The 27,331-nt window shown below is 47.3% G+C and overlaps 1 protein-coding gene across 1 annotated transcript in view; it reads right to left on the bottom strand.

The window, feature by feature from the left end:
* LOC135078019 (spectrin beta chain) overlaps positions 1-27,331 on the bottom strand; it is an 83,289-nt gene that overhangs the window by 16,984 nt on the left and 38,974 nt on the right. Inside the window, exons 10-31 of the mRNA XM_063972565.1 lie at positions 26,059-26,188; positions 25,385-25,534; positions 24,559-24,698; positions 21,931-22,055; positions 21,087-21,217; positions 18,973-19,118; positions 18,385-18,508; positions 17,719-17,969; positions 16,998-17,157; positions 15,885-16,023; positions 15,040-15,221; positions 12,024-12,138; positions 11,494-11,618; positions 10,619-10,809; positions 8,297-9,459; positions 7,549-7,810; positions 6,839-7,043; positions 5,584-5,778; positions 4,361-4,540; positions 2,580-2,824; positions 2,029-2,252; positions 497-693 (exon numbers count right to left, since the gene is read on the bottom strand). Coding sequence (XP_063828635.1) covers positions 497-693; positions 2,029-2,252; positions 2,580-2,824; positions 4,361-4,540; positions 5,584-5,778; positions 6,839-7,043; positions 7,549-7,810; positions 8,297-9,459; positions 10,619-10,809; positions 11,494-11,618; positions 12,024-12,138; positions 15,040-15,221; positions 15,885-16,023; positions 16,998-17,157; positions 17,719-17,969; positions 18,385-18,508; positions 18,973-19,118; positions 21,087-21,217; positions 21,931-22,055; positions 24,559-24,698; positions 25,385-25,534; positions 26,059-26,188 — 4,780 coding nt within the window. The remainder of the gene's footprint in view (positions 1-496; positions 694-2,028; positions 2,253-2,579; positions 2,825-4,360; positions 4,541-5,583; positions 5,779-6,838; positions 7,044-7,548; positions 7,811-8,296; positions 9,460-10,618; positions 10,810-11,493; positions 11,619-12,023; positions 12,139-15,039; positions 15,222-15,884; positions 16,024-16,997; positions 17,158-17,718; positions 17,970-18,384; positions 18,509-18,972; positions 19,119-21,086; positions 21,218-21,930; positions 22,056-24,558; positions 24,699-25,384; positions 25,535-26,058; positions 26,189-27,331) is intronic.

The following is a 27,331-nucleotide window of genomic DNA, read 5'->3' as shown; positions in this document are numbered from 1 at the left end:
TCTGTTTTTCGAAGTCAATTGCCCAAATGTATTGATGCAATTTAGCGACAAACAAAATTATATTGTTTTGAGTTGTCATCATACTCATAAAGCTCAAAGAGTCAAATCAATTATTTCTGAATTGTTTCCGATCCCCATTTTTGTCCATAAAATCTTCACATGTCAATCCACACCAAAAAGATCAACTAAATTCACATGTAACCTATACAAAAGCTACTAACTACTAAAGCCCTGTCTGTGAGCACGTAGAATTTTATCCAATGACCCCAAGCTACCCATCCTTATCGCTCGCGCGCAATTATATTGCTGTCGCGACTGTGCGACGGGCGCCCGCAGTGAGTGTGCGAGCGTAACAACAACATAATTACGCGCGAGCAATAAGGATGGGTAGCTTGGGGTCATTGGACAAAATTCTACGTGCTCACAGACCAGACTATAAATAGTTCTCTAATGCCCATACAAAATCCACCACCCTCAAGTTCAACAAAAAACTCACCGTTGTAAGTCTCTGTAGCGCGCTGAATCTGTCCTCCTGCGCCGCCGCACTCTTTTCGAAAGCCTCGTGCTTCTTGATGAGGCTCTCCACCTCGTCGATGGTGTGGCCCAACTCTTGGGACATGAGGTACGGTTCCTGGGCGATCAGCCACGCTTCGGCCACGGCCGCGTCGCGGGCGAACTGGTATACTTCCAGGACTGAGGGAATAAATAGTCAATTATGGTATCTATACTGCAGGCAGAGGTCATAACATATTTGTAGGCCTAGGATACGCGCCATGATAAACTATCATCGAAGTACTTTATCGATTTTGCACGATAAGCCGGATACACTTTGTGGTCTAAGATCGTCAATACGATTTTATCATGGCGCGCATCCTATCCCAACTGATCTGATTTGATACCTCTAAACAAAATTAAAAACGTGAACAGATAGACATAGAATTCGTGATAGTTTTCGAATTCGCTTTATGGTGTGAAGTAACTTAGGAATTAATTCGTCGTTTTTGGGTTTTAAGTCCAAAGATTATTTCCTTTTATAATTTCAGCGAGTCTATTGCTAGAAGTCGACCTCAACCATTAGACCAAGAAACAATAAAACTGGCAATGCCATCTAGCTATCAGGTGACCGTTAATCCATCGAGCATGTGGGCCATAAATTCTTAAATGAAGGCGTCATGGCAAACTTAGTGTTGTTCTACTTCTTCTTTCGTCGGTTCACCGAAAATGATAAATTAAATCAGTACAAATCTAAACTATTCGAAGGCAAAACCAGTGAAGTAACTCACTAAGCTGCAAGTTCTCCCAGCGCTCCTCCCAGCGGCGCAGGAGTGCGTTCCTCTGGTTGGTGAGGAGCAGCAGTTTGTCCTTGATGTCCGCAGTCGCGTAGTGCAGCCTCGCCAGCAGTTGCTTGCTATTAGAAGGCAGTGTAACTCACTAAGCTGCAAGTTCTCCCAGCGCTCCTCCCAGCGGCGCAGCAGTGCGTTCCTCTGGTTGGTGAGGAGCAGCAGTTTGTCCTTGATGTCCGCAGTCGCGTAGTGCTGCCTCGCCAGCAGTTGCTTCCTATTAGGAGGCAATGTAACTCACTAAGCTGCAAGTTCTCCCAGCGCTCCTCCCAGCGGCGCAGCAGTGCGTTCCTCTGGTTGGTGAGGAGCAGCAGTTTGTCCTTGATGTCTGCAGTCGCGTAGTGCTGCCTCGCCAGCAGTTGCTTCCTATTAGGAGGCAATGTAACTCACTAAGCTGCAAGTTCTCCCAGCGCTCCTCCCAGCGGCGCAGCAGTGCGTTCCTCTGGTTGGTGAGGAGCAGCAGTTTGTCCTTGATGTCTGCAGTCGCGTAGTGCTGCCTCGCCAGCAGTTGCTTCCTATTAGAAGGCAGTGTAACTCACTAAGCTGCAAGTTCTCCCAGCGCTCCTCCCAGCGGCGCAACAGTGCGTTCCTCTGGTTGGTGAGGAGCAGCAGTTTGTCCTTGATGTCTGCAGTCGCGTAGTGCTACCTTGCCAGAAGTTGCTTCCTATTAGAAGGCAGAGTAACTCACTAAGTTGCAAGTTCTCCCAGCGCTCCTCCCAGCGGCGCAGCAGTGCGTTCCTCTGGTTGGTGAGGAGCAGCAGTTTGTCCTTGATGTCAGCAGTCGCGTAGTGCTGTCTCGCTAGCAGTTCCTTGCCGAGCGAGATGCAAGCCGTGAAGTTGTCTTCGCGCGTGTCAATCTCGGCCTTCAGCGATTGGTGATTGTTCATTAGAAGCTCGACGCCGCTTACGTCTCTGTGGGAGAATTAGTCGGTAAAGTTACGGAAAATAACTGTAGATTTTAACTATTGAATAAGTAAAGACCTAAAAAAATATGTCGAGAAGAACTCGAACATAATGGTCAAAGGCACAGTAAAAGTTGTTACACAGCGAATATCAAAGGAGGTGGCAACTTGAATATACAAACCTGTAACTTAAATTGCAAAATCCGTTTTTTAAGGGTTTACGCTTTAGAATAATCTCACCCTGGGAGCGCAGGAGTGACCTATGATGTAGCGAACTTGCACAAATGCCTATATTCCCTCGTGTCTTTAAGAGCTTAGGAACTTAACAAGGACATACCGTGGCTTCTCTCCGGTGTTCATCTGGCGGACCACATCGTCCATCCAGAGGGTAAGCGTGCGGACTTGGTTCAGGAACCGGTACAGGTCATCAGCGTCTTCAAGCTTGGCCTTCCTGGCGCGGCAGGCGGCCTGTAGGGCTGCCCAGGCGTCGGCGACCTCGCCGGCTCGTCGGGTGATCTCTGCGGCTTTGTCACCCGCGTACGACGCGCCGAGGCGGCTGCATTCCGCTGTGATGGCTTCCACCTGTGTCAAAGTTACAGTTGTATTTTTTTTTAATGCAGTAGAACGCCGATTATCCGAATCGCCAACTATCCGAATCGATCCTAAGCGTAATATAAAAAAAATGCCACCAAGTAATTTTTGATTTGTTTCGTTTTAAAAAGTTGGAACTCGCTGGATTCCAGATATATTTCGACTGAGCGTTATTTAGAACTGTGTTTGTTAATTTAATCAAGTTTATTATATGTGTGACAGTTCGTTTTTCTTTATTACCAGTCTATGACCGATTATCCGAATTTTCGATTATCCGAATCGACCCCGGTCCCAATTAATTCAGATAATCGGCGTTCTACTGTGCTTATATAGGGCTGTGTTCTGTGCCGGTCACTATAGTATACCGTTCTGCTCTGCTAGACCAAGTAGCATACATAAAGGAGTCGATCGACATTGCAAGCCTGCTCGCAAGGATGCATCAAACTCGCATGCAGCCTTGCAATGTCATCGCTCACGCGCACGTCGCGAATCCTACGCGCGTAGAATCATACGCACTACGCCAGACTCACGACTCGCGCGCACTACGCGCGAGTTGAAATACTAGTCCCTAGTAAACGCGCCTCTGTGTTGCGTCCAGTAAACGCGCGAGCATGACGGCGATTGCACGCATATGGGGATCATGGAGCGGCAAAATTTTGATACGAAATTATTTTGCACTACTGAATCCCTCCCCAAACGCTTGCGTTTCGAATTACTTCTCTGGACGCAACATAATATGCTCGAGTTCGCGCGAAGACATTCGCGGCGAATTCGCTCGTCGCTCGCTCCGTGCCTTCTGGGCTGGCACGCGAGACTGGACCTTATCCCCGGGGGGTAGGGCACACAGCGGGCACACAGCGGCTCGTACCTGCTGCTGCAGCGTGCTGAGGTCCTGCATGAAGTTGTGGTGCTTGCGCTGCAACGCGCCCACGCTGATGGCGTCGCGGCCCAGCTCGTCGCTCGCTCCGTGCCTGCTGGGCAGCACGCGAGACTGGACCTTATGTCCGGGGGGTAGGGCCCACAGCGGCTGTACCTGCTGCTGCAGCGTGCTGAGGTCCTGCATGAAGTTGTGGTGCTTGCGCTGCAGCGCGCCCACGCTGATGGCGTCGCGGCCAGCTCGTCGCTCGCTCCGTGCCTGCTGGGCAGCACGCGAGACTGGACCTTATGTCCGGGGGGTAGGGCCCACAGCGGCTGTACCTGCTGCTGCAGCGTGCTGAGGTCCTGCATGAAGTTGTGGTGCTTGCGCTGCAGCGCGCCCACGCTGATGGCGTCGCGGCCAGCTCGTCGCTCGCTCCGTGCCTGCTGGGCAGCACGCGAGACTGGACCTTATGTCCGGGGGGTAGGGCCCACAGCGGCTCGTACCTGCTGCTGCAGCGTGCTGAGGTCCTGCATGAAGTTGTGGTGCTTGCGCTGCAGCGCGCCCACGCTGATGGCGTCGCGGCCAGCTCGTCGCTCGCTCCGTGCCTGCTGGGCAGCACGCGAGACTGGACCTTATGTCCGGGGGGTAGGGCCCACAGCGGCTCGTACCTGCTGCTGCAGCGTGCTGAGGTCCTGCATGAAGTTGTGGTGCTTGCGCTGCAGCGCGCCCACGCTGATGGCGTCGCGGCCCAGCTCGTCGCTCACTCCGCGCGCCTTCTCGTTGACGCGTTGTAGCGTGTCTTTGCAGTCGTGGAAGTATTTGTGAAGCTCGCGAGATGCCGCCAGCATCTGAGGGGTTAAATAAGTCATTAATGATTAAGAAGGATCAGAACAAAAAAATTGCACCAACATAGGAGTATGTATAATTATGTTCACATGCTATTTTAAATACGTATGTCAACTTTAAGTGGGCTAAATACAGTGTTAGAACTTGAGCCCTACCTGAAATAGTGATATGACTTCTAGTGCTATCAATTACTAACTGATCATCTGATTTCAAACGCCCTTGGGCGGAACGAGGATTACGCCCGTATTCACAAACGATGCTTGCTTAAGTGAAGCAGCAAATCGAACGCACTGCGTTGAATAGAGCTCTGTGATTGGTTCATGTGTCACCTTGTGTCCACGCGTACTTTGTGACCTCATAGTAATGTTTGTGAATACGGGCGTTAGACTAGAAGAAGTCGAGTTTGATTTAAGATTCAAGATATTCTCGTGACGAAAACTGACACTAATCAATGTAGACAAACTACACTCAACATCAAATAAACCGCACCTTCTGCGACGCGAACTTTAAAGATTTTCTTCTGACACAATCATGGTACCCCAACAATATTGGTGTTATTTGAAAGCCCAATAAATATCCTTAAAGAAAAATACATTTCATTTCTAAATAAATGATTAACATTTACCATAAATGTGACTTGAAAATAGACCTCACTTTGGGCTCACCTCTGGGATCAATTAGACCAATTTTTATGGTTATAAAACCAAATAAAGATCTCACGTGTCCTCTTTAACAGATGGATAGCGATTAATCCCAACTTAACAGTTTTATAGTCATAAAAAATGGCTATAGCGTAACTACCTATTTTTTGAAGAAGTGACTCTGGATCCTTGTAAAGACACATTTGTGGGGTAAAAACCTTTCCTTTAATGAAATGAAGTATAGAACTAGGCTTTCAAATGGTACCAATGTTGGTGGGAAGTGGGGATGCATACGTTTGATAAGTGCTTGTCGCGGGAGGTGCGATTTATTTGATGCCGAGTGTATATGATATTTAAGCTTCAGATCTGACTGGACCAATATTCTAGTAATATCCCAGCCATACCTGTGTCCTGGTCTCGATGAGCTCCAACAAGTCCTGCCAGGTCTCCTTGAGCCCTTCTTTCCACTGCGCGATGGTAGCGTTGTCGGAGTGGCCCATGGCGATCATCTGGTCGGCGATGCGTTCCGCGGTGGCCACGCGTTCAGACCCAACCGCTTGGGTCTCGCGCGCAAACTCCTTGAAACGCTCCCATAGAAGCTGGAAAGGAGAATAAATGTTAGAAACGTTACAGGAATGGTAAAGGTTGAGTGTGAATTATTTTTAGTGGTCTCTACATTGTTACAAGTTACATCGGTTAATATTCTTCAATGTTGCTTTACTATAACATGATAATAACATGAACAAATGAAGGTGTTGCCGATTTGCTTGAATGAAAATGTAAAGGAAGTTGAATGACTCAAACATAACGGTTCGGTAATTTTCAATCTACGAAGGTAAATTGACTTTGACGAGGTTCTCATATTGCTTTTTACCTGTGGCTTTCATTGCACATATCGGTAGATGCAACGCTTCGTCGCGTTCCAACTTTTAAAATGCCGCCACTAAAGGAGTTACATCTCTATGGCACAGTATCTAAGGTTCAAATTCCACTTACAGTGACATGTTCGTAGTCCTGTCCAAGCTCCTGTGAACTAGCCACCAGCTCTCGCTCCGTGATCCATTGCTCCAGGTCGTCGACCTCGCGACATACCTTAGTAGCTGCAGCAATCGACGCACTTCCAACTTCTATTATGCCGCCACTAAAGTACTTACACCTCTATGAAACAGTCTCTAAGGTTCAAATTCCACTTACAGTGACATGCTCGTAGTCCTGTCCAAGCTCCTGTGAACTAGCCACCAGCTCTCGCTCCGTGATCCATTGCTCCAGGTCGTCGACCTCGCGACATACCTTAGTAGCTGCAGCAATCGACGCACTTCCAACTTCTATTATGCCGCCACTAAAGTACTTACACCTCTATAATACACTATCTAAGGTTCAAATTCCACTTACAGTGACATGCTCGTAGTCCTGTCCGAGCTCCTGCGAGCTGGCAACCAACTCTCGCTCCGTGATCTATTGCTCCAGGTCGTCGACCTCGCGTGACAGTTGGAAGAGCCGCAGCGCTTCGTCCAACTTGGCGCGGGTAACATTAATGCCTCTCATCTCATCACATACCTTAGTAGCTGCTGCAATCGACGTGCTTCCAAATTCATAAATGCCGACCCTATAGTAATTACACCTCTATAATGTAGTAGCTAAGGTTTAAATTCCACTTACAGTGACATGTTCGTAGTCCTGTCCAAGCTCCTGTGAACTAGCCACCAGCTCTCGCTCCGTGATCCATTGCTCCAGGTCGTCGACCTCGCGAGACAGCTGGAAGAGCCGTAGAGCTTCGTCAAGCTTGGCGCGACGCTCGCCGGCCAAGTCCTTAAGTCCAGCGTACAGTTTGTCCACTTGCGATTGCTTTACGGAGATTTGTTCGCTGTGGAGAGGAGATATGCGTGAGTAAATTGGCTTCCAATGAACTTTTCGTTTCGCTAAGATACGATATGACGCTAACATACGATTTTTGTATGATGTGAAATCTGCTACCCATACACAAAATACATGTCCAAGGACAATAATAAAATATGTGCAGTGTGCACAATATATAGAATATATAGATATATTTTAAGGTGCAAAATATGATATTGTTCCCTTTTGATAGACTTGCACAGCAAACAATTTAACGATAGACCAAACATTTTATTATATTAACATGTCAGAAATTTTATTCTTTTGCACTTTGATGAAATCATTAATCCAAATGATCACTTGATAGTGCGATTTCTGTAAGCCAAGGGTTCTTAATCTTTTTCATCCCGCGGCGCACTTAGAAATTTAGAATTTTGTCACGGCGCCCTACCCTTTGAAAAAGATACAGTTGAAAGACGCGCGAGTAAAGACGTGGGAGTGGTATCCCGAACAGTATTATGCTACAAACTCACCTCAAAGGATGTTCCTCGCTGGTCAGCTGCCTGACGGTCTCTCCCAGCTGGCGGATGGTCTGCGCATAATCATCAACCGCCTGCTCCAGGATCTCGTGCTTCTTCATCAGGTTCTGGGCAGAGATCTCGTCTTTACCACGGTCTTCTACCATCATGTATAGCTCCTGCTCGCTCATCCAGGCCTCCGCTTCGTTGGCGTCGAACAGATACTGTTGGGCCTTCTCCCATTGGGACAGGTTGTTCTTGCGTTGTTCGATGGCATCTGATCAATGAAATGAAAAGTAACTACCATTAACTATAGAAAAAGTAGTAATGTTGCTCTTCAGGGTTATACATTAGTTACAATGAAGAAATGACTGCTTTAATCGAGGGCAACATTAGACGAGTCACGCATGACTCGCATAAAATACAGATTTACGAATGTTATTATGTGAAATGCTTAGTAAAATGTTTTATATTGGAGCCGCCAGGCGACCACAATAAAAGCGTCTTCGAACAGAAACAGTGAATGTTTACAGCCGAAGCCACAAGCAACTTTCTGCACAGAAACACACTCGTCTTAGAATAGAAACAGGAAGATGGCCTTGACAAGAGCCGTTGCATAGCCCTGAGAATAGCTGTTTTGTGGTCGCTGGCAGCTACAATATAAAAGAAAGAAAATAATATTAAACTGGACTAACGCATACTATTATCTTGTGAGCACTTCATTCAATAGTTACAAATGATTTTTGTATTTAAAATAGCTCACCTTTAAGTTCTCGCCACCGCGCCGTGAGTTCGTCGATTCTCTGCTTGAACTCGGGCGCGTCCTCGTGTCCCTCATCAATGAGCTTCTGTCCGTTGGAGATAACCGTCAGGATACGCGGCTCGTGGTTGTCAGTCTCGGTCTTGAGAGACTGGTTCTTCTTCTGAAGCATCTGCACGTTGAACAGCGAGTTGCCGTAATCAGTGCTGGTAGCTAGAGGCATCTTCTCATGTATCCATAACTTCTCGTCCTCGATGTCGCGTCTGAACTGGAACGCTTCCTTCTTCTTCGCCAAGTTTTGTTGACGCTCCAGTAGAGGAGCTTTGAGCTGCTCGAATCTTTGCTCCACAGACTTCTTCTTTTCCTTAATTTCCTCCATTTTGTCAGGCACGGTCTTCTGCAAGTATTCCGCTTGGGTCTCCAATTCCGTGACCTGCTTCGCCTTGACGGCCATCTGAGTCTCGATCATCTGCTGCTTCTGCATGAGAATGTTGACAGACGCCAGATCAGTGCCGGTGTCGGTGTTCTCGATCTGCTTCTCTAGCTCGTTCATCCACGAGTCGATGTCGTCGCAGGTCTGGTGGAGGAGCACCTCGCGGTTGGCGTCGAAGAGACGCTCGCCCTTTTCTTTGGTTGTCGTCTGGAGGTTTTCGAATTGATCTTCTAATTCGGTCATCTTGGGGGAGATGATTTCGACGAATTCGGGCTTCTGCTTCATGAGTTCTTCGGCCGCGTTCTGGACGGCGAACAGGCGTTCCTTGTTAGCCGCGATTTCGGCCTCGAAAGCTTGATGGCGGGTCCATTTCGAGTGGATGGTCTTTGCTGAGCGGTAGGTGTCGTCTTGTGCGGTGACGTTCTTCTCCTGCACCCACTCGCCGAGTTCGTCGCAGTCTTGAAGGAACTGGTGGAGTTGAAGCTGGTCCTGAAGCTTTTCCATCTGCTGGACAGCCTTATCTCTATTTGCGTTGCGACGCGCCTCGATGCTCTCAGCCTTGCGTTGGATCTTGTCCGCGTCGAAGTGACGCTCTTCCACCAGCCGGTTGGCAAACTGCACGACGGAGTTGATCTTGTCGTCGTTGGCTTCCATGGTCGTGAGGAAGGCCTCGTGCTCCTTGATGAGGTTCTCGGCTTGCTCCAGGTTCGTTGGAGGCTCGGTCTTTGCCAGTCTGCAAAGGAAATTAAGGTTATTGCATCGAACTCGAGCGTACTTTGAACACACTGTCTTCCCAACCCAGTCGAGTAGTACAGTAACAAACTTGCTGCAATTAATTTTGAACCTTCTTACACAGACACAAAGTCCAAAACCCTTCATACCTGAGCTCCTGGTGCGCCAGCAGCACCTCAGCCTGGCGCGCGTCTCTCTGCAGCAGTTGCAGTTCCAGGCTCTGCGCGAGCAGCTGCTGCCTGTTCTCCCACATCTGAGCCTCGTGACGCTCGCGAAAGACCATGTACTAGCTTTCCCTAATTGATTTTGAGCCTTATCCCACAAACACAAAGTTCAAAACCCATCGTACCTGAGCTCCTGGTGCGCCAGCAGCACTTCAGCCTGGCGCGCGTCTCTCTGCAGCAGCTGCAACTCCAGGCTTTGAGCAAGAAGCTGCTGCCTGTTCTCCCACATCTGCTGCAGCTCGGCCCAGCCTTCGCGGAGGGCCTTGAGACATGTACTAACTTTCCCCAATTGATTTTGAGCCTTATCCCACAGCTACAAAGTTCAAAATCCATTATACCTGAGCTCCTGGTGCGCCAGCAGCACCTCAGCCTGGCGCGCGTCTCTCTGCAGCAGCTGCAGCTCTAAGCTCTGTGCGAGCAGCTGCTACCGGTTCTCCCACATCTAAGCCTTGTGGCGCTCGCGCAGACATGTACTAACTTTCCCCAGTAGATTTTGAACCTTATCCCACAGCTACAAGGTCCAAAACCCATCATACCTGAGCTCCTGGTGCGCCAGCAGCACCTCAGCCTGGCGCGCGTCTCTCTGCAGCAGCTGCAGCTCTAAGCTCTGTGCGAGCAGCTGCTGCCTGTTCTCCCACATCTGAGCCTTGTGGCGCTCGCGAAAGACTATGTACTAGCTTTCCCCAATTGATTTTGAGCCTTATCCCACAGCCACAAAGTCTAAAACCCATCGTACCTGAGCTCCTGGTGCGCCAGCAGCACCTCAGCCTGGCGCGCGTCTCTCTGCAGCAGCTGCAGCTCTAAGCTCTGTGCGAGCAGCTGCTGCCGGTTCTCCCACATCTGAGCCTCGTGACGCTCGCGTTGAGACATGTACTAACTTTCCCCAGTTGATTTTGAGCCTTATCCTACAGCTATAAAGTTCAAAACCCATCGTACCTGAGCTCCTGGTGCGCCAGCAGCACCTCAGCCTGGCGCGCGTCTCTCTGCAGCAGCTGCAACTCCAGGCTTTGAGCAAGAAGCTGCTGCCTGTTCTCCCACATCTGCTGCAGCTCGGCCCAGCCCTCACGCAGAGCCTTAAGACGCTCGCGCAGGAACATGTATTGCGGGTCGTCTTGTGTGGACGGCTCCTGAGAAACAAATGACGGTCAAGAATATGTTAAGACAGGCGCAGACCACCGATTTTTATTTCGTAAATTCCAAATCAAATCTGCGTAACATGCGCACTTCCATACATGCCCATACTGATCAACTGCCCGACTAAACTATCGGCCGACGAAAAATCGACGGTCTGCGCCTAGGCTAAACGAATACATCAGACTGCACATTTTGCTGTAAAATAGATCCTATTACAAGTGCATATTCTGCATAACCGTTATGTGTCGTCGTCTGTAGATGACGTCACGCTGTGACAACTTATAGGGCTATAACAGATGCGATTTTGCACCAATGTATGTGTATGACATCATAACGAATTGTCACAGTAAATGCTGTCGTATCTTATATGGTTGTGATAGATATGATTTTGTACCAACAATGTTATAATTTGACGTGCAATCGTAAAAAGTTGGTAAGAATTTTGTGACTATATGATAACAGGTGGAAACCATCAGAACTTTATACTCTAACCCTGAAAGCATGAGATGCGATTGCCTTATCTTTGGCAAGGAGTGCCGTATCGCACATTATAGAAACAAACTTATGGGGCCAAAAGAATTTCAAAAAACCGAAGTAGAGCTGGCGACGACAAAAATCATCTAGTTATCAAAAACAAACTTCTTTTTACATTTAAAATAAGATAGAACTATACTCACGGCAGTAATCTTCTCGCCATACTCCATCATCTTGGCATACTCGTCCTTGTAGTTGTCGATCTCCTCCTTGATGGTCTGGTGCTGCGACAGAAGCTTCTCCGCCTCGGCCAGGCTTGACGGCGTGTCTGAAAGGCAAGGGCAATAATTATAAAGATGTGATATAAAGGTGAGTATAGGATAGAAATAAAGGTGAGTATAGACTTCTAGCATTTACTTGTAATAGGAAAACGATCTATGAAATGTTCTAGTGTTCGCCCTTTCACGAACCGTCTATACTCACCTTAAGAGCATCTTACTATAACCGCAAAAGAGACTTGTAATCTGGAGGACGACTAAAAGACCCACAAGACAAGATCCACGAGATAAATCTTCTGTGGTAAGCACATTTATGGTTTTGTACGTTTTCATTTGAGATATACAGCAGTTTGAAGTAAGCATTACGGCATCTTGTGTAGTTGTAAAAAAACACTTTTGAAAAAATAGTCGACTGGATGTATAATAACGTCATCCATGTAAACATGTTTTGTTACCTTCAGAAGCCACGTCCGTCTGCGTCTTGGTGAGCCAGGCCTGGAAGTGGTCGACGGAGCGCAGGAAACGGTGCAGGTCCCCGGCTTCCTCCAGTTTTGAGTCGCGTTCTTTGAGCTGCGTCAAAGAGTACACTTATTTACTCTATCTTTCTAAAATTAAAATTTCCTGGAAGGAATTTAAGCCAGGTAATTAAGTAGCATTTATTTACAAGTCTGTTTATTCTAAAATCCAATAGTCATATAATTATCATACCTCACATTCAATCATACTTTTTAAATGTTCGTTCAATGGCATGACATTATTTACGTAAATAATACAAAAAATGTCAAGAAGCCAGATAAGTGTTATATTTTTGCATAGTATAACTGGAATGTGGGATACACTGGCATGTGATTATTATGTGTTTTTTTTCATCCCTTAAACTTTGAGCAACGAAAAATTAGATCCAATAAAGCCTGGTCCGTGAGCAGCAGGATGGGTAGCTTGGGGTCATTGGACGGGATTCTAAGTGCTTACGGACCAGGCTTTAGAACATCTATTGTTCGAGGATCACCCATGAACCACGCAGCGTTTCTCTTGATAACCGTGATCGAATCTAATGTATCATCAGCCAGTATTGATTTTTTTCTCAGAAACAATAGAATGGTACTCGAAACAGAGGTACATCATAACCATCAGTCCCACTCACCATCTGCGTCAGCTGGTCCCAGTTCTCGGTGATGTGCTGGACGCGCTCGCGGATGAGCGCGGCCTCCTCGGGGTGCGAGCCCTCGATGGCGTTGTCTCGTCCTGGATGGCGGCCAGGTCACGCCCCATGCCCGCCAGGCGGCGCTGTAGGGTCACCACACACTCACCATCTGCTCGCGTTGGTCTCGTTCTGGATGGCGGCCAGGTCACGCCCCATGCCCGCCAGGCGGCGCTGTAGGGTCACCACACACTCACCATCTGCTCGCGTTGGCCTCGTCCTGGATGGCGGCCAGGTCACGCCCCATGCCCGCCAGGCGGCGCTGTAGGGTCACCACACACTCACCATCTGCGTCAGCTGGTCCCAGTTCTCGGTGATGTGCTGGACGCGCTCGCGGATGAGCGCGGCCTCCTCGGGGTGCGAGCCCTCGATGGCGTTGTCTCGTCCTGGATGGCGGCCAGGTCGCGCCCCATGCCCGCCAGGCGGCGCTGTAGGGTCACCACACACTCACCATCTGCTCGCGTTGGTCTCGTTCTGGATGGCGGCCAGGTCACGCCCCATGCCCGCCAGGCGGCGCTGTAGGGTCACCACACACTCACCATCTGCTCGCGTTGGTCTCGTTCTGGATGGCGGCCAGGTCACGCCCCATGCCCGCCAGGCGGCGCTGTAGGGTCACCACACACTCACCATCTGCTCGCGTTGGCCTCGTCCTGGATGGCGGCCAGGTCACGCCCCATGCCCGCCAGGCGGCGCTGTAGGGTCACCACACACTCACCATCTGCTCGCGTTGGCCTCGTCCTGGATGGCGGCCAGGTCGCGCTCCATGCCGGACAGGCGGCGCTGTAGGGTCACCACACACTCACCATCTGCGTGAGCTGGTCCCAGTTCTCGGTGATGTGCTGGACGCGCTCGCGGATGAGCGCGGCCTCCTCGGGGTGCGAGCCCTCGATGGCGTTGTCTCGTCCTGGATGGCGGCCAGGTCGCGCCCCATGCCCGCCAGGCGGCGCTGTAGGGTCACCACACACTCACCATCTGCTCGCGTTGGTCTCGTTCTGGATGGCGGCCAGGTCACGCCCCATGCCCGCCAGGCGGCGCTGTAGGGTCACCACACACTCACCATCTGCTCGCGTTGGTCTCGTTCTGGATGGCGGCCAGGTCACGCCCCATGCCCGCCAGGCGGCGCTGTAGGGTCACCACACACTCACCATCTGCTCGCGTTGGCCTCGTCCTGGATGGCGGCCAGGTCACGCCCCATGCCCGCCAGGCGGCGCTGTAGGGTCACCACACACTCACCATCTGCTCGCGTTGGCCTCGTCCTGGATGGCGGCCAGGTCGCGCTCCATGCCGGACAGGCGGCGCTGTAGGGTCACCACACACTCACCATCTGCGTGAGCTGGTCCCAGTTCTCGGTGATGTGCTGGACGCGCTCGCGGATGAGCGCGGCCTCCTCGGGGTGCGAGCCCTCGATGGCGTTGTCTCGTCCTGGATGGCGGCCAGGTCGCGCCCCATGCCCGCCAGGCGGCGCTGTAGGGTCACCACACACTCACCATCTGCTCTCGTTGGTCTCGTCCTGTATGGCCGCCAGGTCGCGCCCCATGCCCGCCAGGCGGCGCTGTAGGGTCACCACACACTCACCATCTGCTCTCGTTGGTCTCGTCCTGTATGGCCGCCAGGTCGCGCCCCATGCCCGCCAGGCGGCGCTGTAGGGTCACCACACACTCACCATCTGCTCTCGTTGGTCTCGTCCTGTATGGCCGCCAGGTCGCGCCCCATGCCCGCCAGGCGGCGCTGTAGGGTCACCACACACTCACCATCTGCTCTCGTTGGTCTCGTCCTGTATGGCCGCCAGGTCGCGCCCCATGCCCGCCAGGCGGCGCTGTAGGGTCACCACACACTCACCATCTGCTCGCGTTGGTCTCGTCCTGGATGGCGGCCAGGTCGCGCTCCATGCCCGCCAGGCGGCGCTGTAGGGTCACCACACACTCACCATCTGCTCGCGTTGGCCTCGTCCTGGATGGCGGCCAGGTCGCGCTCCATGCCTGACAGGCGGCGCTGTAGGGTCACCACACACTCACCATCTGCTCGCGTTGGCCTCGTCCTGGATGGCGGCCAGGTCGCGCTCCATGCCTGACAGGCGGCGCTGTAGGGTCACCACACACTCACCATCTGCGTCAGCTGGTCCCAGTTCTCGGTGATGTGCTGGACGCGCTCGCGGATGAGCGCGGCCTCCTCGGGGTGCGAGCCCTCGATGGCGTTGGCCTCGTCCTGGATGGCGGCCAGGTCGCGCTCCATGCCTGACAGGCGGCGCTGTAGGGTCACCACACACTCACCATCTGCGTCAGCTGGTCCCAGTTCTCGGTGATGTGCTGGACGCGCTCGCGGATGAGCGCGGCCTCCTCGGGGTGCGAGCCCTCGATGGCGTTGGCCTCGTCCTCCAGCGAGCTGATGCGCGCCTGGATAGCGGCCAGGTCGCGCTCCATGCCCGACAGGCGGCGCTGAAGGGTCATCACGCCTGGGAAATGATGGTACGTTAATTTTATGGACATAAATCACTGCTGGAGAATACAGCTAGGTCGTTGAAACTAAAACTAAACACAGTGGTCGTAAATAGGCGAGTTTGGTCGACTACTCTCGCGGTTTTGGAATACGTAACGCATTTTTTGATGCGCGCCTGGATGGCGGCCAGGTCGCGCTCCATGCCTGACAGGCGGCCCTGCCACGCCTGGGAAATGATGGTACGTTAAATTTGATGCACGGCAACTGTCAAGACACTGCCGCTCTGGTCAAAACGGATAGGCTCCGAGTCGTTGAAACCCGAACTAAGAACTCTCGGTAGGTAGCTTTATTGTGTAGGTTTCGGCGGCAGTATTACGGTGCGGGAAGGGTTACAAGTGACGTAACAAAGCTGTCAAGGTATACATGTTTGAAGCACATCTCTCGCTGACTTTTGGCGTAAAAAAACACACTCCCGCACCGCTCCATCAACACAAAAACTTAGGTTAAGCGCTATACATATAATTGAATAAACCGAAACATACAGAAGCATTAACTATTTAACAATAAAATGATGATGACAACATCATCAATTTATTTAAAAAAAATCGAGATGGAGGCGATTGAGGTGCTTATTCAGTGTTGGAACCTATTGCAAAATCAGATAAGATGTTACTCTTACCGTTGAGGTCCATCTCCAGGTTGTCGGTCTGCTGCAGGATGCGCTTCTTGTCCTCGATCCACGACACCGTCTCGCGGCACTCGATGTGGAACGTCTGCACGCCTTGCGCGGACTTCAGCTCGTCCTTCTTGGCTTCCGCCTGGTGGAGAAAACAATGATTTTAATAAGAGCTAAGGTAGTCACGTGATATTTGATGATAGAAATTTCCCTACTCCACTTGTTTCAGTAAAAATGATGAACCTTACTGAGACTTCACGCGGACTTTTGTGAGAATTTCACACAGTTCCTAAACAAGCTTTCAGAAATATTCAGAATAGAACAGCTTATTTGGTAAGAAAGAAGTCTTGAGTTACTAATGTAAGTCAATTGTGTGATTCCGATAGGGCAGAATAAGAACACTTCCATTGTTCACTTTGATGTCGTAAAAGTCGATCAAAGGATAAATATTAAGTGAACATCGAGGCTTCCCAACCCGTTTGGCCAGTGTGGAAAACTGGGAAGTGTTCTCGATTTGCCTCTGGTAAATTAGAAGGTCGAGCTCCTACGGTAGAGACACATGACCTGATGATGACCGAGTTTCTTCCGCCACTTCTTCTCAACATCAGCCAAAATGTTGTATGGAATCGGTGGTATGGCCAGCTATATTGGGACGTGTAAAAGGGCTTACATGCTAAAACAGAATTTGAATTCGATGATGATGATAGGTAAAGGTGGCAGGGAGGCGCTGGATGCAGGCCGCTACCAATCGATCAATGTGGAAAGCATTAGGGGAGGCCTATGTTCAGCAGTGGACGTCCTATGGCTGACATGATGATGATGATGATGATGATAGGTTACCTCCTCAATCAGCGCCCATTTGCCTCTAGTAAATTATAGTGACGTGCTATTAGCCTATGTGCAGACCATTTTTCGTCGGCCGATAGTTTAGTCGGGCAGTTGATCAGTATGGGCATGTATGGAAGTGCGCACATGACGCCGATTCGATTTGGCCGATTCTTCATACAATTTAAAATCGGGCACAACTATCAGCCAACTAAAAATCGATGGTCTGCGCGTAGTCTTACAGCTCAGACCATATGACCTGCTGATGACGAACTAGTGTAAACCGTTTACCTTCTCCCTGAGCGCTCCCCAGGCCTGGTTGAGGGCCTGCTGCCGCTGCTGTATGGCGGGCGCCTGCGGGTGCTCCACGTGGATGAGCTGCCGAGCCAGCTGGTTCACGACCGCCACGCGGGACGCGTTCGCGTTCATCTCCTTGTCGAAGCCGTCGTATCTGTGGGAATTTATGACTTGTTACAACCACTAGGACTTTATTTGCATTGGTAAAGATGTCAGATGAAGGAAATTCGGATTCATTATCTTGTCGAAGCCGTCGTATCTGTAGGAATTTATGACTTGTGAATATCATTTTAGAACTTAATTTGCAATAAACAGTCAAGTATAATAACTGTTTATGACATCGATGAGGGTTAAAATCAGGAATACATCTCTATTTGTTACGAAGCTTAGATCAGTGCATCTAGGAGCCACAAAGTTTCGCTGGTTTCTAACTCTAAAACAGTTCCATGAAATCTTAACATATCTTTTCGTGACAGGAATAGGACAAACTTCCTAAAGTCGCCATGATAAACGAAACGCGAGAAAAGAGAATCGATACTTAGATATGATGGCAGACATAATCCTTTCCCGTATGTGGATCTTCATATCAATAATATCTTCAAGTGCAGCTGCAGTACATCTGATATACCTTAAAATAATACTAGGCTGGACATCAGGCTATTTTTACAGTTTAAAAAAAATGACGTCATGGTAGTTGTTGACGTGTGATTCTTACCTGTGCTTCATAATCTCCACATCATCGATATCCTTAGGCGGCAGCATGGTATCTAACATGCGGTCCTTCTCAGCGATCCATTGGTCGGCAGCGTCAGCTTCTCCCAGCAGTTTGAACAGCGAGAGAGCATCGAGCAGCCTCTGTTTACGAAGACGAGCCAACTCGGCTAGTTCTCCGTGACGCGCGTCGATGGCGGCCAAGCGCTCTCGCACTTCGGGGCTATTGGCGTCTTCTGGGCTTAGCTCGCTTGCCTGGAAATAAGGTCAAAGTTTAGAACTCCTGAAATATTAGCTTAGTACAGACCATAAAGTTAATATACCTAGCGGAATAGAGCAACAAAGAACTGAGCGAGGGAGATGTCACTAGCAGCAACACTGTGTGATAAAAAGGGATGCGTCATGCCGTCGCCGTCACGTCAAACAGAACCGTTTTTTACAAATATTTGATAGTTCGGAGGCACTTATTGGCACACTGAAAATTTAAAATCTGCGATATTTTCAGTGTGAGTGAAATCGTGGATGTTTATGAGAAATAGTTCTTCAGAAACGTGGTGACTGGTTCAGTGATTGATTATTGTACAAAACAGTGAAATAATCCTGACACACAAATGAAATGACACTGACTTTATTACAGCAAGAATACAGTTCAAAATCGTTCAAAGCTTACTTGTTGCTTGAGCTGCTGAATGACACTGGCGTAGTTCTTGAGCTCGTCGGTGACGTCCTTGTGCTTCTTCAGCAGGCTCTGGACTTGCGCCTCGTCCACGCCCGTGTCTTCCGACGACACCAATCTAAATTGGAATGAATTTGTTAGAAATAAGATTCATATTCACTTATCTTGTTATATTATATTTATGTGTTCTTAGTGATGAAATAGATAAACAGAGTGTCACATATTTTTTCCCGGGAATTTGCAATGACACGAAAATGTATTTCACAGTGTAATTACTCGTACCTGCGCAATCTATTTATTATTATTTATACAAACAAAAGTAACTTTTTTTTCTTGGTACTACTCAAAAATGGACCGCAGAAATAGTGAGACTGAATTTTGTTATTGTAAAATACTGTTTAATGTATTTTTAACGTTGAAGTTTGAAAAAGATTTTCAAATACTCTGGGGTTGTCATAATAAATTATTACAGCATCTTCTTGTTTTAAATAATTAAAGATAGGAAAAATCTTAGAATGAAGTCCAATATCAATAGTAGTCCATATCAAACCAAATTTTAACAATCAAAAACCGAACACAAACCTGAGCGTGTCCAACATCCAGTTGTCAATGTCATCGGCGTCAGCGAACAGTTGGTGGTAGCGCACGGCTGCGTCCAAACGGTTCTTGCGGAGGGACACCGCGTCGAGTAAGTGGTTCCATTGGGACAGGATGTCGCGGAGACGGTCCTGGATATAACAATAATGGTATTAAGTATCAGTAATAACAAACACCTAAGCTAAAACTAAAGCTTGCATTAGTAGGAGTCTACTAATCAACTATGACACACCAAGTCTTCAAATAAGCTTGCACTAGTAAAGGTCTACTGAAAGATGTCAAGCTGGTAACTCGTATACATCTTTATTTTGATTTAGTTGTAAAAGTTGTCTGATTGGTTATTGGTTTAGTTGACAAATAAATTCAGGTCAAACGTCACAAAATAGGTTTTTCATGATTTGTCTATTTCGCGATACTTTTTTTTGTTACGGACATGAAATTTTAATTTTACAGGTATTTGATTTTTATTTCTGTTGCAATTTGTTGTCCCTTGAAGGTAAACCCTTCATTTCGACGTTTCAGCCAAATGACGTCCACTGCTGGACGACAAAGGCCTCCCCCAAGGTTTTCCATAATGAACGTTCCTGCTCTGCTCGCATCCAGACCCTCCAAACCCTCCATTTGTCGCTGGTAAATTAGAGAAGATCGTACTTCTGGAGTGGAGACTTAACAAATTGAAGATGATGATGATGTGTACCTGTATCCTGTCAGCACCGAAGTGTCCGCCGGAGATGAGCTCGTCACCCACGGCTGCTACGCCCATAAGTTGAACCTCGTGAGCTTGTACGTCCGCTTCCAACGCTTTGTGCTTGGAAATCAGCAGGCACACTACAGCAGCGGGCTGATGATGATGATGATGATGTGTACCTGTATCCTGTCAGCGCCGAAGTGTCCGCCGGAGATGAGCTCGTCTCCCACGGCCGCTACGCCCATAAGTTGAACCTCGTGAGCTTGTACATCCGCCTCCAACGCTTTGTGCTTGGAGATTAGCAGGCACGCTACAGCAGCGGGCTGATGATGATGATGATGATGATGTGTACCTGTATCCTATCAGCGCCGAAGTGTCCGCCGGAGATGAGCTCGTCTCCCACGGCCGCTACGCCCATAAGCTGAACCTCGTGAGCTTGTACATCCGCCTCCAACGCTTTGTGCTTGGAGATCAGCAGGCACACTACAGCAGCGGGCCGATGATGATGATGATGATGATGATGATGTGTACCTGTATCCTGTCGGCTCCGAAGTGTCCGCCGGAGATGAGCTCGTCTCCCACGGCCGCTACGCCCATAAGCTGAACCTCGTGAGCTTGTACATCCGCTTCCAAAGCCTTATGCTTGGAGATCAGCAGGCACACTACAGCAGCGGGCTGATGATGATGATGATGATGATGTGTACCTGTATCCTGTCAGCGCCGAAGTGTCCGCCGGAGATGAGCTCGTCTCCCACGGCCGCTACGCCCATAAGCTGAACCTCGTGAGCTTGTACGTCCGCCTCCAACGCCTTGTGCTTGGAGATCAGCAGGCACACTACAGCAGCGGGCTGATGATGATGATGATGATGATGTGTACCTGTATCCTGTCAGCGCCGAAGTGTCCGCCGGAGATGAGCTCGTCTCCCACGGCCGCTACGCCCATAAGCTGAACCTCGTGAGCTTGTACGTCCGCCTCCAACGCCTTGTGCTTGGAGATCAGCAGGCACGCTACAGCAGCGGGCTGATGATGATGATGATGATGATGATGATGTGTACCTGTATCCTGTCAGCGCCGAAGTGTCCGCCGGAGATGAGCTCGTCTCCCACGGCCGCTACGCCCATAAGTTGAACCTCGTGCGCTTGTACATCCGCCTCCAACGCCTTGTGCTTGGAGATCAGCAGGCACACTACAGCAGCGGGCTGATGATGATGATGATGATGATGATGATGTGTACCTGTATCCTGTCAGCGCCGAAGTGTCCGCCGGAGATGAGCTCGTCTCCCACGGCCGCTACGCCCATAAGTTGAACCTCGTGCGCTTGTACATCCGCCTCCAACGCCTTGTGCTTGGAGATCAGCAGGCACACTACAGCAGCGGGCTGATGATGATGATGATGATGATGATGTGTACCTGTATCCTGTCAGCGCCAAAGTGTCCGCCGGAGATGAGCTCGTCTCCCACGGCCGCTACGCCCATAAGCTGAACCTCGTGAGCTTGTACGTCTGCCTCCAACGCCTTATGCTTGGAGATTAGCAGGTACACTGCAACCAAGGCACAATGGTTACAAACTACCCCTTACTGATCAGCAGGTACACTAACTAAGACACAATAATAAAACTCCCCTTCTTTTTAGCCAAAAGATGTTACTCCATTCTTCCCGACTGAGATCCTTACTAAGAAGGATCTCAGTCGGAAAAAGTCTACTACTGGACTGTATGCAATGTTATCCAGCCACTCAACTAATGCTCGCTAATCACTCAAAACTAATCCCTCTTTCTCAACCGAAGTTATAGAGTCCACTCCAAACTATCATCCCCATTTCATGTTTTATTTCCACGATGAAATGTAAGCGGTTCCGTAACATTATGTACTTACGGCTTTATGTAGTATACGGCACGGCATTATGTACTCAAGCCGTGAGTACATAATGTAACTCATTCATAAACGTCGCGTTAGGACCCGTGTCTTTCTATTTTAGTTGTAATAATCTCTCTAAAGACCATTGAAAATAGTAGAGGCGTGAGAAAGTTACAGACACTATAGTCGTCTGGTCGGCGAGCATGTAGAATTTTGTCCAATGACCCCAAGCTACCCATCCTTATCGCTTGCGCGTAATTATATTGCTGTCGCGACTGTGCGACGGGCGCCCGCAGTGAGTGTGCGCGCGAGCGATAAGGATGGGTAGCTTGGGGTCATTGGACAAAATTCTACGTGCTCGCAGACCAGGCTTTAGTCACTTTAAATGTCAACTCACCAGTAGTGAGGTCGTGGCCGATGTCGTCCACGGACACAATCTGCTCTTTCTCCTTGATCCAGTTCTCCTCGTCGGCCATGTCCCAGTAGAACTGCCACAGCTTGCGGCTGTCCTCCAGGCGCTTTCTGTACCGAAACAAACAGCCTTTAAGACGACGCGTTATACACATTTTAACCCATTAACCGCCGCAGTCGCGTATGACCGACAACAGAATTTGGGGGCACTAGCGCCGGAGTCGGGCATAGCAGACTGAATTTTTGCCGCTCTATTCTAAGGGAATGAGACGATCCATGAGAAAGATAATAATAAAAAATCCAATACTTTGAACACATTGTTTTAATTCATGAATTCGGACTTCATTGCACCTATTAAACGTGACATATTTAAAAAAAACTAACACCATAATTTCACATCGCATAAAGCAATATTATTTTAGGACCTCAGCGCCGCAGTCGTTAATAAAAGACCATAGTGTTGTAGTAAAATCTTCCCATCATTTTAATGAAATGGAAATTAATTATGATGAAAATGTATAAATTCGTTTTAGTTTATGTAGATTTAAATACAGAAAGATAAGTACAACGTTATGAATTAAACAGACGAATTATTTAAATTGTAATACGATATAAATTTTAAGTAAACGATGATAGAAAAACGCAAAGATTTGGAAACTTGCACAACACTAGCAGTGCGGAGTATTCAACGTTTTCTTAACATGCTCCAGCGCCGGAGTCGGGAATACACGACCGCTTATGACGTCATAGACGCACGGAAGTTTGGAATAGTGAGGGTAAGTTGATAATTTTATCGTATGATGAATATTAACTTACAAGTGGGTAGTTCGTGACTAATTGCTAGTGCAAAATAACGCAAAATAACAAACCGATACTTTGTAGAATAACTAATATTATCAAAGTAATAAAAAAATTAACTGACTTCAGAAATACTGATTTTTTTTTCTGATAGTTTGCAAACAAATGTCCATGCAAAACTGAAACGGGCTGAAAATAAATAAATAAAATCAAAATCTTACTTACTCGGTTGCGTTCTACGTATGAGCATACAAAATGCAGGTAGCGAATAAAATCGTACAGTACTTTTAGCCGCATTTGATTATTTCGTGTCCATGAACTTCTTTAATAGTTATAAAACATTAGTTAAATAATAAAGAAAAAATTACTATTTTAAAGCTAATTCTATTAATTAAATCAATAAATAAATTATGCAGTGGTTGGAATTTATTCGTTAAAATTCATCAATTTATCGACATCCATTTGATCGAGTTACCTCGTCACTAAAACTAATAAAAATAACGCGTCTTACTGCGCCAGGGTCGTCTATACGCGACGTACTGCTTTGTCAAGGTTAAATAGGGATTGAAAATATCGATATTCTGCTGAATTTAAAAAAAAAGTTTCGTTTTTTCTCAACCTGTTTTTTATTGATTAAGCTATGAAATAAATATCTATTTATTGAAACTATTCTTTTTTTTATATTTATTTTACAAATATATAAATAAATACATACATATTACACGTTTTTTACACCAAAACGCATCTTAAAATAAAACTATCGTAAAGCAGGTTCCCCTTCACTAACGTCAAAGAGTTGAAAAAGAGTTGCGGCGCCAGTGGCACGTTTTGATAACAGTGGGCCCGGCGGCTAAAAGGTTAAATAGCCTTTTCAGCCGAAAGCACTCTGCATTGGTAGGCCTCTCTCAAGGAATTGCGTCTTCCTAGAAAACTTACAGTGTGGACGCCACTTGAGAAACTTTCTGTCACAGCGGCCATGAAGAGCTATGTGCCCATTTCTAACATTCGAACTTCATTTCTATAATTTTATTTCATACTATTGCTTTGAAAATAAATTATTACAATCCAGTTTGTGTGATGGATATGAGTCGTTTACAGTGTACGTACAATCATAAGGTCTTTTGTTTGTCACATTTAGAAATGTTGTCATATTCACTAGCCGCAGACAAATCTTGCGCTATATTACCATGAGGTAATATACAAAAGCTCTTCAGGCTATACATTCAATGCAAAGTCACACTTATAACAACGACTCAAGGTTCATCATCCGTACCTCCTCCACGTCCAAATACATGAACTACTGGATCGGTCCTATGATCCAGTCGAAAGCTGGTCAGACTAAAATCATACCTATCACAACTAGACAAGGTTCATCATCGTACCTGCGCTCCACGGCCAAATGCACGAGCTCGGCGTAAGCGTTTTCTTCTGCTGGATCCGTACAATGGAGAACACGTGAGATTCTACGTTCAGTTTTTTGCAAAATTGTATCTATTACAAGTACATAAAGTTTACCCGCGCACGACGTCCAAATGCATGAACTGATCGGTCTAGTGATCCAGTAGCTAGTCAGTCTAAAATCGCCCTTACAACAACTACACAAGGTTCATCATCCATACCTGCGCTCCACGGCCAAATGCACGAGCTCGGCGTAAGCGTTCTCGAGCAACTAAATCTGTACAATAAAGCTACTCAGATCCTAGGTTCATTTAAATATTCAAAGTAGTCAAATGCACGAACTAGTGGTCTAGTGATCCAGTAGCTAGTCAGTCTACAATCGCCCTTACAACAACTACATAAGATCCATCATTCGTACCTGCGCTCCACGGCCAAATGCACGAGCTCAGCGTAAGCGTTCTCAAGTTGCTGGATGCGCTCCACCGTGATGGCGGGGTCGCAGGGCCGGTAGCCGCCCTCCTCTTGTTCCAGGAAGCGCTGGGACTGACCCACCACCACCTGGGAACGAAATACATGTTATAATCCATATAACTAGATTACAGGTCCTATTTATGGCGTTACTTTTACAACTTTGTTATAAAGTTGTAAACGTAACGCCATAAATAGCACCATAAACACTGATGCATGTTAATGCATCAGTGTTTAACTTACGGATTTATAAAGCTATCTTTATATTACTGTTTTTACTGGACATCTTTACAAGTTAAAATTGTCTCAGGCTCTATGCCATACATTTCATAAAGAATTTTAAATTTTAAATATTCAATGATTCTGCATGTCAATTTTGGAACCCATGCTGTCACTGAAACGACTAAAGGCTTTTTCAAATATGTCGTTTTAAGCCGGCCATTAGTTATCTGTTTAAAGGACTAATGTTTTGTAGAAAATTGTCTTGAAAAGAATGATGAGAACTACTTAATCATAGACATCATCAAGAATCCTACTAATATTATAAATGCGAAAGTTTGGATGTCATGATGTCTGGATGTTTGTTACTCTTTCACGCAAAAATTACTGAACGGATTTTGTTGTTGAAACTTTACAGTATTATTGTTTATAACCCAGATTAACATATAGGCTATAATTTATGACGATCTGTGACAAACTAAATTTCACGCGGGTGAAGCCGCGGGCAAAAGCTAGTCCAAAATAAATAAGCTACGATCAGTATTTTTATCACGCACCTTGACACGCTCGCCCAACACGTTGATATCGGCTTCCACCAGCGCATGCTTTTGCAGCAAGTCCTCGACGCCCATCAGATGTTTGCCGTAGTCGTCCGTCAACAGACGCATCTTGATCTCTTCCATGGAGTCCAGGATGTATAACATTTCCTAGGAATAAGATTATTATATGGTTAATGACAATTTTAACGTTGCATTTCATTGTATGATTAAGCAGGTTACTGCTAAGTAAAACGTAAGACGTTACGAATCAGGAATGAGGAAATCAGTAAAAAAGACCAACTGTTACAGTCAATAGCAGAATTTCCAAACTTAAATGGCAGTGGCAGATACATTGCTCGTAGAACTGATGGCTATTGGATTATAATTATTCTTCTCGAATAGCGACCACAGACCGGATGACGTAGTGTTAGCAAGCCTTGCACTCGGTGGCCCGACGATCTGGTGCAGGTCGCGGAAAGCATTTAATCTAAGAACTTCAAATAATATCAAAAATACAGGTAACCCTCCTCACACTTTATTGTTACGCCAACGTATTAACCGCTTGAGTCCCAGACGGCATTAATTAATGTCATAACAATTGATTATCTATTGTGTCTAGATTAGCGGATCTTGAAGGATTAAACTATCTAGGATTATAACATCTAAGAACATCTTAATAAGGTCGTAAATACCTGGAAGTTCTGTTGCAGCTGCAACGACAGCTCGAGACGAGCGCGGCGCGCGCGCAACAATTCGAGCAAGTACGCCCACAAACGGAGAACGTTGTCTCGGCGCGCGCACACGCGCTCCATGTCGTGGTATCTATGAAAGACAATAAGTATTGTTAGATGTACCTAATACCAGTTTAGCCTAAGTGACTTTCGAGGGTTTATCGGGCTAAAGCTAAATATAGAAAGACTCGCAAGTTCAAACTTTAGTCAAATAAGAATTATTTAAATCAAATAAACATCTTCACTCTAGCTAACGCTTAGTTTACAGATGTTTAAGCATGTAATCGTTTCTGTGGCAGCCACTGCTGGCGTGGCTACGCCATCTTTCTACGGAGTAAAAACTCAGGGACTCAGGGTAGGGTAAAACTATAAGTACAGTCACGGAATGAAAAGGTTCGTCAGTTTTCAAATTGATTCCTTCAACGAATCGCGAGCACATATTACCTTTTGAAACTATGTTACAGAATAATCTCGAGTTAGAGAAAATAATCTTTAACTGTTGCTTAGTAAAGTTCAAAATTATTCAAATCGAAGTTGTTTGACGATTTATCTTGTCAAGAAGATTATTATGATTGATAAACTAAAACCTTCTTGTTGGTTCAACCTGCCATTATTATTTCTATAAAAAAAACTACATTTTGTAACATTGCACTGATGGGATAGAAAAATAAACAAGCAAAACCTTATTCGTTAGCAAACGTCATATTTATTTAAATGTTAGCAGCACTGTTTCTTGCACTGTAATGTTGGTAGGTTTGACTCTTACAGTATCTAGTGCAAGCGAAAACCGACACTAAGGTGACGAACCTTTTCATTCCGCGACTGTACAATCAAAAGCACATCTATTTTATAATACAATTTTGTAACAAAATAAATAGCATCATAAGATGCACCAAATTTTAACTTGGTGTGCAGTAGACAACCGCAAGTCACGTTACCTCTCGGCCTGCAGCTCGGAGCAGACGCCGACGACGGCTTGCACGCGGTCCTCATAAGCGAAGATGTCATCTCATGGCCTCGTGATTGGCGGCTGCGGCAATGTAGCACCTATCACAACTACATAAGGCACTGTACAGCTTGTTACCTCTCGGCCTGCAGCTCGGAGCAGACGCCGACGACTGCTTGCACGCGCTCCTCATAAGCGAAGATGTCTGTCTCGATAGCCTCGTGCTTGGCAGCTGCAGCAATGTAGCATCTATCACAACTACATAAGGCACTGTATAGCTTGTTACCT

The sequence above is a fragment of the Ostrinia nubilalis genome, chromosome 14, assembly GCF_963855985.1.
Source record: "Ostrinia nubilalis chromosome 14, ilOstNubi1.1, whole genome shotgun sequence".
Classification (NCBI taxonomy): Eukaryota; Metazoa; Arthropoda; class Insecta; order Lepidoptera; family Crambidae; genus Ostrinia; species Ostrinia nubilalis.
This window is presented reverse-complemented; position numbering and strand designations above follow the sequence as displayed.